This window comes from Ranitomeya variabilis, chromosome 4 (genome assembly GCF_051348905.1).
Source record: "Ranitomeya variabilis isolate aRanVar5 chromosome 4, aRanVar5.hap1, whole genome shotgun sequence".
NCBI lineage: Eukaryota > Metazoa > Chordata > Amphibia > Anura > Dendrobatidae > Ranitomeya > Ranitomeya variabilis.
In genome coordinates this window covers 255,752,732-255,768,441 of record NC_135235.1, presented here as the reverse complement: position 1 = coordinate 255,768,441, position 15,710 = coordinate 255,752,732, and the positions used below count along the sequence as shown (strand labels likewise).

The window sequence follows — 15,710 nt, the reverse complement described above, 5'->3', positions numbered from 1 at the left end:
CCCTGCAATAGCAGCAAAGTAATGGAAAGAAATCATTGCCAAACCGCCTGCAAATCAGCCCCGAGCCCCCAATGTGAGGGCGCAGACCCTTCCTCACTCCCACCACTGACGGCTTTCCAACCATGTAGATAAATGACACCCGGCGCTTGGAAAGAATCGAAAAACCACCTCTCTCATTACTGAAAAAAAAAAGGAAATCCTGAAATAGTTTATAAATGTGCTATAATAGAAGGGAACACGATGGACGAGGCGGTGCGGAGAGCGGACGGCGACAAACGAAGTGGTGCGGAGAGTGGACGGCGACGGACGAAGCAGTGCGGAGAGTGGACGGCGACGGACGAGGCGGTGTGGAGAGTGGACGGCCGCGGGGCATCTTTGTGAGGGGGATTACTGCCATCTTGTCACTCATGGACCCCGCTGCACAATGATGGACACAGAGAAATATCTACTGGTGTGAATGGGTGCCAACAACCAAGAAAAGAAAAGAAGACTGAAAGGAAAACATCCAGAAATGCTACATTTATCATTAGGAGCTGTGAGACAAATTCCTGCTAAAGTGTATAAACCGTAAAAAGGTATAAGAAATGTAAGTACACCCCAAATACTAAAAAATGTAAAAAAAAAAACCTCTCATCTGCATTGCCCCATTGAGTAACATTGGTCCATTTTTCCAACAGACAAAACTCAGACCAAAAATACGGTCGTGGGCTCCATAGGCTTATCTTCACACAATGCTAGGGCGTAGCGTAAGGAAAATCTGCGGCTGTAGACTGATGGATGAGCCGGCTTCTCAATATATACGGGAAAAGTCAGAACAGGCTGTAAGAAGGTGATGAAGGTCAAACCGTCCTCTAATAAAATGTATTACAAAGCTGCAATTATACTGTAAAATAAATCAGTGATCAATATTGTTAGGGAGATGCACGGACTGGCTGGCAGCTCTACCGACCCAAGCATGTCAGCCGCATAGAAATACACGAGGCTGTCCGTCTCTGGTGAGCAGAACCGCCGGCCAGTCCGTGCACTGTGTTCTGATCTATACAGCTGTCTGACACCGCCCTTAGAATTCATTTTTTCCTTCATACTTAGGAAGAGAAATCACATTCCCTACTACTCCCTGCAGGCACCTGCACAGCATATAGACAAGTTTACCACTAACCATACACATGAGACTACCATCAGCCGAACAGCTGTCTTTCCTGACTCGGCCATACACATGAGCGCTCGGACAAGTGTCTGTGTTTTCCATGGGGAGATGAGAGAAAGCCTCTGCACACAGCTTTGGCAGTGGCTTATCTCCCCTTAAAAGACTAAGGCTCAACCAATGAAATATTAGAGTGGTTTAATGGCAGGTTGTCATTTCTCCAGTCTTACAGTAATTATTTCCTGGAAATCCCAAGAAAAGTATCAGTGGCAATCCAAGCACTAGGACTACCAACAATGCTGAGCTTAGGGTACCCAAAGAGCAATGTGAATGGAGCGGTAGGGCACCATTCTGGTTCTAAGGGCGGAGTATAGGATATTCGTGACCATTGAATGGCGCGGCGGTCATGCACGTCCCTTATGGCTCCTATGGAAGTGGGAGGTTGTGTGTGTACATTATTACTATTGTTCTATTCATGATGGAGGCACAGGACCCTAATCTACGCCCCCATAATGACGTTTTGGTGAGTCCTCAATATTGCAGATTTTCTGCCCTCATTAAGTAAAACAGGTTACTTGCATTTTTTCGAAAAACTGCAACATCAAAAACACATTGTGGGAACGTAGCTTTAATGATCATATCTTCATGCTGCAGATGGTGGGTTACTTACAGCCCTCGAAACACCACTTAGATCTGGATGTATATATGGCTCATCTGAAGTGATGATCTCCGCTCTGCTCACTGACAGCTCGGACCTCAGCGACCCCCGATGTATAGTAAACCTTCTTCCCCCTGAAGAAGTCACAGACTCCAAAACATAGAATCCTAGAATGTTAGAGTTGGAAGGGACCTCCAGGGTGATCAAGACCTCCAAGGTGATCGGAACCTCCAGGGTGATCGAGACCTCAAGGGTGATCGAGACCTCCAGGGTGATCGGGACCTCCAGGTTCGTCGTGTCCAACCCCCTGCTCAACGCAGGAGTCACTAAACCACCTCAGACACGTCTGTCCAGCCTCTGTTTGAAGACTTCCATTGATGGAGGACTCACCACCTCTAGTGGCCGCCTGTTCCACTCATTGATCTCCTCACTGTCAAAAAGCTTTTTCTAATATCTAAACTGTTTCTTCTCCCTTCTGGTGTTTCCATGTGCAAATAAGAACAAGGATGATCCTGCTACACTGTGACGGCCCTTCAGATATGTGCAGATTGGTAGAACCGATTGCCCAATGACCAGATCCGAGACACCTGGAGGAGCAGAACATTGCTCCTCGCACTAATGATGAAAGGAGAAGACTTCTGACAACTCGGCAGTTTTAAGCTCAGTAACTTTCTCTCTCGGAGGAAGAATTAAGTGTCCAGAGATTTCATCCCTACACAACTCAACATGATTTAAATCTAAAGAAAATGAGCCCTTTCCCCTCGACTTTTCTGAGCCGGCAAATCTGCTCAGATCAAAGAATCGTATAATTTAATAAGACAAATCCGCTGAAGCCTGCAAACAAATCCGCTATCTAAGAGCCACTGCGCTGCAGCCATTATACACGGCCCCTGCACCATATGGCGTTTCTTCATCCAGGCTCCTTCCATCATCGCTTCTCCAGGACTTTACTCTAATACCCCCTGTGGATTCCACCTCTGAGACCCCACCAACGACCTCTCAGAGAAAACAAGCTGTAAGGATCCAATTGAGGACGATAGACGCACTGGCTCTACCCCAGGCTGGATCTTCTCATGAGTTATCTGAGGATCAGTCAGGGAGCTTGTTCTGATGGGAGAGTTTGTAACTTTTATCTGCTTTGTTTTATTGAGCTCTGTCAGCCGATTATATTCACATGAGAGTTCAGCTCAACTTTGATCTGCTTCGTGTTCATAAATGATCAGCTAAGAGGCGCAAAGGGATACGGCTTGGGAGAGAGAAGGACATGGCTTGGGGAGGGAAAGGGACATCTCTTGGAGGAAGAAAGGGACGTGGCTTGGGGGGGACATGACTTAGGAGAGAGGGACATGGTTTGGGGTAGTGAAAGGGATAAGGTTTGGGGGAAGTGAGGGATATGGCATGGGGGAGAAAAGGACAAGACTTAGGAGAGAGAGAGGGACATGGCTTGGAGAGAGGGACATGTCTTGGCTTAGGGGGAGAAAGGGACAAGACTTAGGAGAGAGAGAGGGACATGGCTTGGGGATAGGAACATGGCTTGGGGTGAGAAATGGACAAGTTTTGGGGGAGGAGAGGGACATGGCTTGGGGGTAGAAAGGGACATGACTTGGGGAAGATAGGGATGTGACTTAGTGGGAAAAGAAAGATGCAGCTTGGGGATATTGGATGTGGCTTTGGGGGATTAGCGGATGGAGAATAGCGGAAACGTGTGGTTTAATGAAATCAGAGGGGGATTTAGATAAAATGGAGTCATGGCTTAAAATGCGTCAAGACACTCCACACCTTCAAACTATAGGCACAGAAAATGGAGGAAAGAAAGACTAGAGCATCTGAACCGCACGATGCACAGAAAGTCTGGAAGGACAAGTGATCTGCTGCATGTGGACTTCATGCAACGGATGGTGCGACACCCGCAGCATTGCTGCAACAACATCAGACTGAAGACTTTCTTTTAGTCTTTTATGGACATTTCCTCCATCTGCCCAGTTTTTGACTAGCTGGAGGCAGAGCTGGGACAGAAGGAGCCGGGACGTCTCAAGTGTCTGGTATTTGTCCATGTTCACATCTGGAAGATTTGTCGCACAGATGTGATGCAGATTTTTCGCAATGCGGACATGTCTCTGGATAGACGGCAGGTGGTAATACCCGCCTGCTTAGATGCCTCGCTCCAAAATGAGCCGCCACTCACATCGGTTTTCATCTTCTGCTTCTATCTGCCAATGGGTGAAATTTGTAACATCGGAGATTTGACCGTGGATTTCCTTTGATGCCATGATGGATATGTAGTGACTAAAGCCCTCGCCATAATCAGGAGGCCCGAGCCTGGTCTGCATCACATCATCCTGGTGTCTCAGGGTTGGGCAGGCGACTTTTCTGCTCCATTGCAAGCGATAAGGAATTTTCCGCAGCTGAAAATAGCGGCTGAGCAATTAGCACAGGAGGTGACCGGTGACACAATGTATATGCACAGCGGCAAGAAAAAGAGGCAAAAATCCCGGCAGAGGGAGGCAGGAGCTGGAGGCGCTGCAGCCGGCTGACTCCTTCCATCCTGTCTCATATGAGTGACGGGCAGATGTGCGAGCGAGGAAACGAGGCGCACAAATATTTTCATTACGCACCACTTACACAAATCTGTCCTGCTCCGCGGAAGACAGTTACAGCCATTTATGAAAAATGCAATGCAGGGAAAAGCCATACATTTCTGGGTAAAATATTCAGCTTTTCTTTCCATCCTGTGGAATTGCGCTTACGCTGCGTAAACCATATTCATTGATTCAAATTAAATACAATGTGCATATATTAGCAGTCTAGAAATAGTGGCGGCACTTATGTGTTAATACATAGCACGGGCTCCCGTAGAGGGAAGGTGCGGAGCGAAATGTGAAAACGACGATTTCATACTTTATTCTGCACACGGATGAAGCGAGGATAAATGTAAACGTCGTACTGTATAGTCAGCGTCTGATGGAGGCCATCAACTTATGATCGGTGGGATCCGACCTCTGGGTCAACCACTGATCTGGAGACTGCCCTCGAAATCTCTGTACTAATGGTGTCTGAAGCCGGGTGTCATTTCTCTGCTGGGTGGCTGGGGACTGATGGGAAGGTCACCATGTCTTACTGCCTTGTAGGACTATAGTGGGCATGCTCTGTGACCTATGCTGAGGTCATTGTGCAGGGAGGGGGAAGAGGCGAGCTATGACCATGTATTATCTTCTATAAGAGAGTATTGTGGGCATGCTCTGTGACCTACGCTGCTGTCATTGTGCAGGGAGGGGGAGGAGGCGAGCTATGACCATGTATTATCTTCTATAGGAGAGTATTGTGGGCATGCTCTGTGACCTATGCTGCGGTCATTGTGCAGGGAGGGGGAGGAGGTGAGCTATGACCATGTATTATCTTCTATAGGAGAGTATTGTGGTCATGGTCTGTGACCTATGCTGCGGTCATTGTGCAGGGAGGGGGAAGAGGTGAGCTATGACCATGTATTATCTTCTATAGGAGAGTTGTGGGCAAGCTCTGTGATCTGTGCAGAGGTCATTGTGCAAGGAGGGGGAAGAGGCACGCTATGACCATATATTATCTTCCATAGGAGAGTATTGTGGGCATGCTAGGTGATCTGTGCAGAGGTCATTGTGCAGGGAGAGGGAAGAGGTGAGCTATGACCATGTATTATCTTCTGTAGGAAAGTGATGTCATGCTCTGTGACCTATGCTGAGGTCATTGTGCAAGGAGGGGGAGGAGGCGAGCTATGACCATGTATTATCTTCTGTAGGAAAGTGATGTCATGCTCTGTGACCTATGCTGAGGTCATTGTGCAGGGAGGGGGAGGAGGCTAGCTATGACCATGTAGAAGCGCAGGACCGCGCGAAACGGCCGTCGTCGTTCTCCTCTGCTCACACGGGCTGAGGCCCCCTCTCTCTCCCCCGGCCATATCGGTTCTCTGGATGTAATTTTGCAAATAAAGGAATAATTTTAATGAAGACGGGTGAGTGCCCTCATTATTCGTTCTTACAAGATATTTTGGATTAAGTGACTGTTTTCCTTGGAGGAGCACCTGATGTCTTCTAAAGTACGGCACAGTAGGACATATGTTCTTGATCTCCACTGAGGAGCCAGAATACAATAGGACAGTGCCGCCTGATTGTTTGTTTTTTGGCTACATGACCATGTATTATCTTCTATAGGAGAAGGGATGTCATGCTCTGTGACCTATGCTGAGGTCATTGTGCAAGGAGGGGGAGGTGGCGAGCTATGACCATGTATTATCTTCTATAGGAGAGTATTGTGGGCATGCTCTGTGACCTATGCTGAGGTCATTGTGCAGGGAGGGGGAGAAGGCGAGCTATGACCATGCATTATCTTCTATAGGAGAGTATTTTGGGAATGCTCTGTGATCTGTGCAGAGGTCATTGTGCAGGGAGGGGGAAGAGGCGAGCTATGACCATGTTTTATCTTCTACAGGAGAGTATTGTGGGCATGCTCTGTGATCTGTGCAGAGGTCATTGTGCAGGAAGGGGGAGGAGGTGAGCTATGACCATGTATTATATTCTATAGGAGAGTATTGTGGGCATGCTCTGTCATCTGTGCAGAGGTCATTGTGCATGATGCAAATGAATGTATATAATTTATACAATGTGATTTTCTGGATTTTAATTTTGATATTCTATATCTAAATGTTAAAATTAACCTACCCTTAAATTATAGACTGTTCATGTCTTTGTCAGTGGGTAAACTTACAAAATCAGCAAAGGATCAAATACTTATTTCCCCCACTGTATCAGGGATCAGTAATAAGAAGCAGAGATGATTATGTGTTTGTGTGACGCTCCGCAGCAATGTTCAGATGACGGCTGAGAAATAGGTCACTCAGCAATATGTTCTCCCATTCATTCAGCCATATGAATTCTCTGAGATGCACAAAGTGAACTCCAGGCCTGGACACGAGCCACATCGGCTGCGCGCTTACATAGGAGGAAATGGGTTATAATTACTTACATTAATTGAACATCTGGATGGGATAATAGGTTTTTCTTTCTGCAGATTGTTCGCACCAGTGTGTGCGGTGTGTGAAATTGTGAACGGCGCTTCAGACATAGCAGGTAACGCCATCTGACTGCAAAAGCCAAAAAGGAAGAAGAATTGTGTAAGAAACACAAAAGGCAAAGTATCATAAATGTCAGACACGAAGTACCTAATTCTAATACTGTCAGGAGTAAGCAACGCTCCTCATGGGCGGGACAACTAGACAGAATGGCAGGAGGGAGACCGAAGAACCCGGGACAGAGCAGAGAATTGTACTGCTCTTATTATGGTAACTACACTAGAAGATGAAGTGAAGGCGCTAATAATCACACATCTCCTCTAGTCTCAGAAAACACAGTCTGACACTTCCCCCCCAAGAGCGAAAGCACCATGCAGACACTGAACAAGCAGTGAAAGCCTGGAGATTTTAGGCTGCAGAATTGTTAGTGCAGCTTCAGTATATTATATATATATTGTAATGTAATGTATGTACACAGAGACTGCACCAGCAGAATAGTGAGTGCAGCTCTGGAATATAATACAGGATGTAACTCAGGGTCAGTAATGTAATGTATGTACACAGTGACTGCACCAGCAGAATAGTGAGTGTAGCTCTAAAGTATAATACAGGATATAACTCAGGATCAGTAATGTAATGTATGTACACAGTGACTGCACCAGCAGAATAGTGAGTGCAGCTCTGGAATATAATACAGGATGTAACTCAGGGTCAGTAATGTAATGTACTGTATTTACACAGTGACTGCACCAGCAGAATAGTGAGTGCAGCTCTGGAATATAATACAGGATGTAACTCAGGATCAGTAATGTAATGTATGTACATAGGGACTGCACCAGCAGAATAGTGAGTGCAGCTCTGGAGTATATAATACAGGAGGTAACTCAGGATCAGTAATGTAATGTATGTACACAGTGACTGCACCAGTAGAATAGTGAGTGCAGCTCTGGGGTATAATACAGGATGTAACTCAGGATCTGTAATGTATGTACACAGTGACTGCACCAGCAGAATGAGTTCAGCTCTGGGCTACAATACAGGATATAACTCAGGGTCAGTAATGTAATGTATGTACACAGTGACTGTACCAGCAGAATAGTGAGTGCAGCTCTGGGTATAATACAGGATGTAACTCAGGGTCAGTAATGTAATGTATGTACACAGTGACTGTACAAGCAGAATAGTGAGTGCAGCTCTGGGCTATAATACAGGATATAACTCAGGATCAGTAATGTAATGTATGTACACAGTGACTGCACCAGCAGAATAGTGAGTGCAGCTCTAGGCTATAATACAGGAAGTAACTCAGGATCAGTAATGTAATGTATGTACATTGTACACAGTGACTGCACCAGCAGAATGAGTGCAGCTCTGGGCTATAATACAGGATGTAACTCAGGGTCAGTAATGTAATGTATGTACACAGTGACTGCACCAGCAGAATAGTGAGTGCAGCTCTGGGTTATAATACAGGATGTAACTCAGGATCAGCAATGTAATGTATATACACAGTGACTGCATCAGCAGAATAGGGAGTGCAGCTCTGGAGTATAATACAGGACGTAACTCAGGATCAGTAATGTAATGTATGTGCATTGTAGACAGTGACTGCACCAGCAGAATAGTGAGTGCAGCTCTGGGGTGTAATACAGGATGTCACTCAGGATCAGTAATGTATGTACACAGTGACTGCACCAGCAGAATAGTGAGTGCAGCTCTGGAGTATAATACAGGATGTAACTCAGGGTCAGTAATGTAATGTATGTACACAGTGACCGCACCAGCAGAATAGTGAGTGCAGCTCTGGGGTATAATGCAGGATGTAACTCAGGATCAGTAATGTAATGTATGTACACAGTGACCGCACCAGCAGAATAGTGAGTGCAGCTCTGGGGTATAATGCAGGATGTAACTCAGGATCAGTAATGTAATGTATGAACACAGTGACTGCACCAGCAGAATAGTGAGTGCAGCTCTGGAGTATAATACAGGATGTAACTCAAGATCAGTAATGTAATGTATGTACACAGTGACTGCACCAGCAGAATAGTGAGTGCAGCTCTGGAGTATAATACAGGATGTAACTCAAGATCAGTAATGTAATGTATGTGCACAGTGACTGCACCAGCGGAATAGTGGGTGCAGCTCTGCTCAGCTGCTACTCACTGTGCTGATTGTGGGTGCGGTCGCTGCTGAACCTGCTGTGTGCTCCTGAGCTCCTGAGAACCACCACCTCTCCACCCGGGGACCTGCTCTCTCTCTTACCCAGGGAGGGAGTGGGTTTCCTGGGATGAGTGAAGGAGCCAAGTCCCAGGCTTCTGCTTCCCGGACCAGGCTGGCGGGGGGCAGAAGGAACCAGCAACCAGCCTGCACATCAGAGGATTCGGGGGTGAGACGCTCCACCAGGAGTCGCAGCAATGTGGCTCCTACTCCCCCCAGGTCTGCAGAGACCCAGAGAAGCCGCAAGGCTTCCATGGAGGAGAAGCCTGCTAGTGTACAAGATGGCGGTCCTTCTGGAGGAAAGCTGAGTGCTCATGGAGGTGAAGCCGACCTCACTGAAGAGGGTTGGGCCCTGCAGAGCCCCCGGGAGTCTGTGTCCACCTATGCCTCCCGGGTCATGAGCCACCTCCGTGAGTATGAAGACGCAAGCAAGACCATCACGAGGCTCCGAGAGGAGCTGCGCTGCACACGCAACAAAGCTGCAGGTTCCTCCAAACCGAGGAAGAATCAGCTCCAGGCGGAGGTAAGGAGACTGAAGGATGACATCAATGAGCTTGAAGTCAGAAAAGCTTTCATCAGAGAAAAAAGTGGACCATTTAAGGAAAAACTTATTAATGAAGATCGATTCAGAGAAATGGCTGATAACAGAGAGCAAAGGCAGATGGGGCTGCAGCCTGAGTGCCAGGTGGATGATGATGATGATGAGGAGGATGATGACCAGCAGAAAGCCCCACCTGGCAGCCTGCTTAGTCACTCACAGGCCACGTGCAGCGAGCTCCCTGCGGGACAGGCGACAATGACATCTCGTCGCAGTTCTGCTGGCTCTGGGGAGGACAGTGACATCAACCAGGGAGGGGCACTAATGGCAGAGTTCAAGCTCCTGGAGTCCCCAGTGTGCCTTCAGAACTTCCATCTTGGTGATGATTTGCCAGAGGAGGCACCTGGGGGCCGGAAAAAAAAGGTGAAGAAGATCAAACCTAAGCTGCAGGAAGCGGTAAGCTATGTATATGCCCCCCTCCCTGTACCCCCTGAGTCGGCTGCAGGGTCAGCTCGCTGTATAAGCCCCGTTGCCCAGCCCAGCCCGGGTTCTGCTGTGGATCCGGTGCAAAGGCGCGGGGAGACTACAAAGCAATGTAGTGAGGCGCAGAGCTCCGTTTCTGCTTGTAGTAGCAGGGACGTAGCAGCAGGTGCATCAGCCGAGAGGCTGGACAGTGAGGGCGGCCCGGCGGCGGGCGAAAAATCAGGCCACGACACTGTGGTGCGCTCCCTAGTGGGAGGGGGGAGCAGCCCGGTGTCAGGGGCAGCTCCGGTAGCCTCGGTGCCCCTGAATGCTGTTGCCGCTGATCACTTAGTTGAGAAGCGGCGGCAGTGTGAGGGGGTTACCGGGGCTGGGCGTTCCGGTCCTCCCTCCAAAGTCCTGTTCTGTGTTGGCGCCGCTGGTCAACAAGATCCTGATGCTAAGGATCAGCGGTGCCTCACAACAGCGAAAGATCAGCGGCGCCTGGTAGCAACCATGAAGCAGCGGAAAATATCAACTGATGATGCGGAGGGCACACATAAAACCAGGGGTGAGGTCACCTCCAGTTCTGTGGAGGAGACTCAGCCCCTTGTGCCTGATGATGCGGAGGCCAAAATGTCACCCCCTGTTGTCACTGGTCCAGCAGGAGTGAATGTGGTGGTGGGTATGGATGAGGAAAACTCTTTGTCTAGTGGTGTGGTTGCTGGTTTGGTGGAGGGTGAGGAGGTTATGGAGGTGGGTAATGGTGATACTGTTGGTGTGGATGTGGTCACTGGTCCGGTTGCCCCCCCGGTGGTGGCAGCACCTGTCAGGAGTTATGCCGCTGTCACCTCCGGGGGAAATAGGGCGTCCTCCTCGTCTCTGGGCTCTGGGGACGGCATGTTGCAACGGCGTCTCCTGGAGGCTCTAAAGAAGGGAGAGAGATCACTAATGGTAGAGGGTCGAGAGGTTGATCTATCCTTCTGGATAGAGAGGCATGGCCTCGGGGCCTTCCGAGAGCAAAGAGGGGGGGATACAGTGTGGTCCCTCCCAACAGCCGGGCCGGGTAGTGTGCGTAGGAATGTGGTCCGTCTTCGGTGGAGGGGCAGTGATGCGTGTCCTCCAAGGTCGAAGGTTGTGGAGCTCCTGCTGAGGATGGGCTTCAAGGCGATTGACATCTACGCCTTGATACATCCCTATTCCACACCTGAGTTTGATGTCAGCTTTGTTCGGCCGGAGGGGCTTGAACTTTTCTGGTCGAACTATGAGTTGGCAAAAAATGAGCCCGGCTGGCGAGACTTTGCCGTTCAGGCGGTGTCTCGCCAAAATCAAGTCAAGAAAGTGACCGTGATGACATGTAACGAGTCGCTTTCTTGTTATGACATCATGACGTGGCTTGGCCGGTATGGAGAGGTAGTGGAGATGCCAAAGAAAAACCGTGACGAGTTTGGTATCTGGTCAGGGGCCTGGACGTTTATGGTAAAACTTAAGCGTTCAGGTGGTACGGTTGCCCACATACCATCATCTGCCTTCCTGGGTAGGGATCGTATCCTGGTCTTCTACCAGGGGCAACCGAAGCTCTGTCACAGGTGCGGCGACCCCACACACTTCAGCGCAAACTGCACTGTGCAGAAGTGTGCATTGTGTGGGGATGTCGGCCATCTTGCTGCATCTTGTGTGGAGATTAGGTGCCACCTGTGTGGTGAGTTAGGTCACCCATTCAGCCGTTGTCCTCGCTCCTTCGCTAACGCAGTCGTGACCCCGGTGGGAGAAAGCCGTGAGGCTGATTCTGCTGGGGAAGGGACTAGCAAGGGTGAGGGAGCTGAGGGGCCAAGGAAGAAAAGCAATAAAAAGACGCCTGCCCAGCTAAGGCGTCTAGACAAGCGCAGACAGGATAGGGAGCTGGGCGAGCCTCGGGCTACTGGGGCGGCCCCTGTCCTGGATGCCAGTCTTGCTGCTGAGGCCCCAAGGGATGATGAGTTGGATGAGGAGGTCAGGAGGATCCACAGGGAGGAGAGTGCCACTGCCTCAGAGTCCTCCCATTATGAAAGTATGGATGAGGATAATAGGCAGTGGCTAGAGGACAAGCGTAAGCTCGGCACCAAAAAGAAAAGAAAGAAGGGAGATAAAAAATCTTCTCCCGCTCTGACCAAGGTACCTAAGGAAGGAAAAACCGACTCCCCTCTGGTTGGTCTTTCTAACCGGTTCCAAGCCCTTGAAAACATCTCTTCCTCTGAGGAGGAAGCTGAGGGTGAGGTTCTGGCTTCGGCGGGGCTCACAGGGGGCGCCGAGTCTCCTCCTTCTGGGAACGTAAGATCCTTGGAGGGAGGGACTGGCCCAGAGTCCGGAGACGAGGACGAAAAAAATAAAAAACGCGTGGAAATGGATACCTCCATGTCATTAAAGAGGGGGAAGGATTCCTCCTCTGAGGCAGAGGATAAGGGGAGTGGGAAAAAGAAAGCCATCTAACTCAATCACCAATGATGGCGGAACCCACTCCGTTGACGCTGGTGTCCATTAATGTCGCCAGCATAAAGTCAAATACAGCTAGATTTGCGGCCTTTGATTTTCTCAGCCGGGTTGAAGCTGACATTTTCTTTTTGCAAGAGACCAGGCTGCCAAACATGGCAGATGTGTTTAAAGCTAAGAGGGAGTGGAGACTCGGGCCCTCCTATTGGTCTCTTGCGGCCGAGCCGTATAGCGGAGTGGCGGTCCTTTTTACCGCACCGGTGGAATGCCGACGGGTTATTGAGTTAGAAATGGGGAGGTGCCTGATCTTAGATGTCCTCATGAAGGGACAAGAGCTCCGGCTCATTAACATCTATGATCCCCAATCTAAGTGGGACCGGAAGTGTCTCTTTATGAGGATCAAGCCCTACCTTTTTACAAGTCGGCAGGTTGTCTTTGGAGGGGACTTCAATGCTGTCACGAGGCCCCGAGATAGAGGAGGTTCCAGAGACAAGCTGACTTATGATAGCGTCGCCCTTAATAGTATAGCTAGTGAGGCTCGCCTGGTGGATGTCCACATTCGGCACACCCCAGGCCACGAGGGGTTCACCTATCATAGAGGTAACTGTAGGTCCAGAATAGATAGGTTTTATTTAAAGGAGGAAGCTGTCTCTTCAGCAGTGTCTGTTGTTGAGGTGGAGTTCTCCGACCACTGTTTAATTTTGTTTTCTCTGAATGTTACAGAGACCCTCCGGATGGGAAGAGGCTTTTGGAGGCTCAATTCGTCTCTCTTGGAAGAAGCGGAGATAAGCCAGTCCTTTGAGGATTTTCTTCAGAGCCAGGTACCCTTACTGGATCTTTGTAGTAGTAGGTCAGAGTGGTGGGAGATGTTCAAGGAAAGGGTGGCGAGATTCTTCCGCCAGCTCTCGAGCCTCAGGAGTCTGAGCAGGTACCGCCTGTATCAGGGTCTGAGGAGGAAACTCGAGCATCTTGTCTCAACTGGAGGTAGCCGCGAGGAGATCTCCAGAGTGAAATCTTTGCTTATGAGGTGTCAGTACGATAGACACGCATCTTTGGTTTTTGAGAGGGATTACGGGAAGTACCGCTCGCCCGACCCTTACAGAAACTGCAAGATGTCAGTGAATAGTAAAGTGGTTACAGGACTGGTCGACACTACGGGGTCCCTGAGGCGATCCAGATCAGGGATCCTGGAGGTTGTCAGATCCTTCTACTCGCACCTCTTGGGGAAGAGGGATCTTGATTGGGATGAGATGTCGGCTTTCCTGGCAGAAGCTGTCCCCGAACCAGGGGTAGACCCCTCTCTTGACGTTTTGACAGAAATGATCAGGGAAGAGAAAGTTCAGTTGGCGATTGAAGGGCTTGCTCCCAAAAAATCGCCTGGTCCAGATGGCTTAACATCTGAATTCTATAAGACCTTTAAGGACGTTTTGGTTCCCCTCTTGACTGAGGTATTCAATGAGTGTCTTTCCTCGGGCACTCTGCCGAAGTCAATGAGGAGGTCTGCTCTGATCATCTTGTCAAAGGGTAAGGACCCATCTTGCATTGAGAATTGGCGTCCCATAGCGCTTCTCAATGCAGACAGGAAGGTTCTAGCAAAGGTGCTGTTTAATCGGCTGGTGAAATTTGCACCCCGACTCCTTTCGGGGGCCCAGCATTGCTCTGTTCCAGGCCGCAGCACATTTAGTGCTGTGCTCTGTGTCCGAGAGGCAGTGGAGCAGGGTAGGGCTGGTCACTGGAAGGGGTACATGCTGTCACTGGACCAGGCAAAAGCGTTTGATCGGGTTAATCACGAGTACCTCTGGTCCGTCCTTCTGAGATATGGCCTGCCGGGGGGGTTTGTTGATTGGCTTAAGACCTTGTACAGTGGGGCAGAGAGTTTCCCGCTTGTGAATGGTTGGATTGGTAGCTCTTTTGAGGTTGGGTCCGGTGTTCGCCAGGGTTGTCCCTTGAGCCCGCTGCTGTACGTGTTTGCGATTGACCCTCTTCTTAGGAGGGTGGAGCGTGGACCGTTGGCCGGGATCGGGATGGATCAGGCAGCACCGGAAGCCACTCTGAGGGTGGTGGCGTATGCCGATGATGTCACTGTGTTTGCTTCCTCTCACGAGGAGGCAGGGTGGCTGATGTCAGAGGTAGATCGCTACTCGGAGGCATCCGGGTCCAAGATCAACCGGGATAAGTGTGAGAGTCTCTGGCTGGGAGGAGGAGATCCTGGTTTTGATCTCCCGGACACCCTTCCAGGACCCAAAGTCTCTGCAAAAGTCCTTGGCATCGAATTTGGCCAGGGGGATTACCCCAAACAAAATTGGGACAGCAGGCTAGAGATCGCCACTCAGAAGGTGAACCAATGGAAGGGTTGGTCTTTGACCCTAAGGGAAAGGGTAAACCTGAGCAAAACTTACCTGCTCCCTTTACTGATTTATCTGGGCAGTGTGTGCATCTTGCCGGAATCTCTCTGGACTCGGGTCTACAGTTTGTTCTTCCAACTGTTATGGGGGAATAGACTGAACCTGGTCAAGAGGGAGGTTACTTACCGTACGAGGAGACTAGGAGGGTTGGGTATGGTCAACCCTGTGGTATTCCTTGTGGATACCTTCATTAAGATCAATATCGCAAACCTCTGGAAAGAGAGGGCTCCTCCGTGGGTATTCTCCTGTAGGGGATGGTTTCAGCCTTTCTTCCAGGAATGGGAGACAGGAGGGCAAGTGAAGGATCTTCGCACACCGCATGGACATCTTCCGGCTTACGCTACCTTGGTTCTGAAGGTAATTCGTCGGTGGGGTCTGGGAATGTGGGAGATCAGGACTCTGCCAAGGAAACTACTTGACAGTAGGGTTCTGTTGACCCATTTCCAGAGGCCTCTGGCGCTCAGGGACTGCCCAAGTCGGGATCTTGGGGTGGGTTTGCATCTTTTGAATTCTATCAGGATCCCCTCGAAGTTTTGGGACTTGGCTTGGCGCTGCTTCCATGGGAAACTGTGTGTGAGGGACAATCTGAAGTGTAGGAGCTCTGAGGACAGGAATTGTCCTCGGGAGCATTGTGGTACCTTGCTGGAAAGCATGGACCACTTCCTGCTTCATTGTCCCTTCAACACAGAGGTGTACAACAGGGTGGGCGCCTTCATTGGCTGGTCTCGGCTGGCCGGTCTCACCTATGCGGAATGGGCCTATGGAGCATTCGGAGA

The 15,710-nt window shown here is 49.6% G+C and overlaps 1 protein-coding gene across 6 annotated transcripts in view; it reads right to left on the bottom strand.

Annotated features, from left to right (window-relative positions):
• The window catches only part of LOC143768784 (uncharacterized), a 340,035-nt gene that overhangs the window by 67,901 nt on the left and 256,424 nt on the right, over positions 1–15,710 (bottom strand). For all 6 annotated transcript variants that reach the window (XR_013214025.1, XR_013214029.1, XR_013214027.1 and 3 more), the window contains one exon: positions 6,798–6,915. Coding sequence is in view for 1 of the 6 variants with exons in the window: in XM_077257424.1 (XP_077113539.1) it covers positions 6,798–6,915 (118 nt within the window). In the remaining 5 variants the exon portion in view is untranslated. The remainder of the gene's footprint in view (positions 1–6,797; positions 6,916–15,710) is intronic.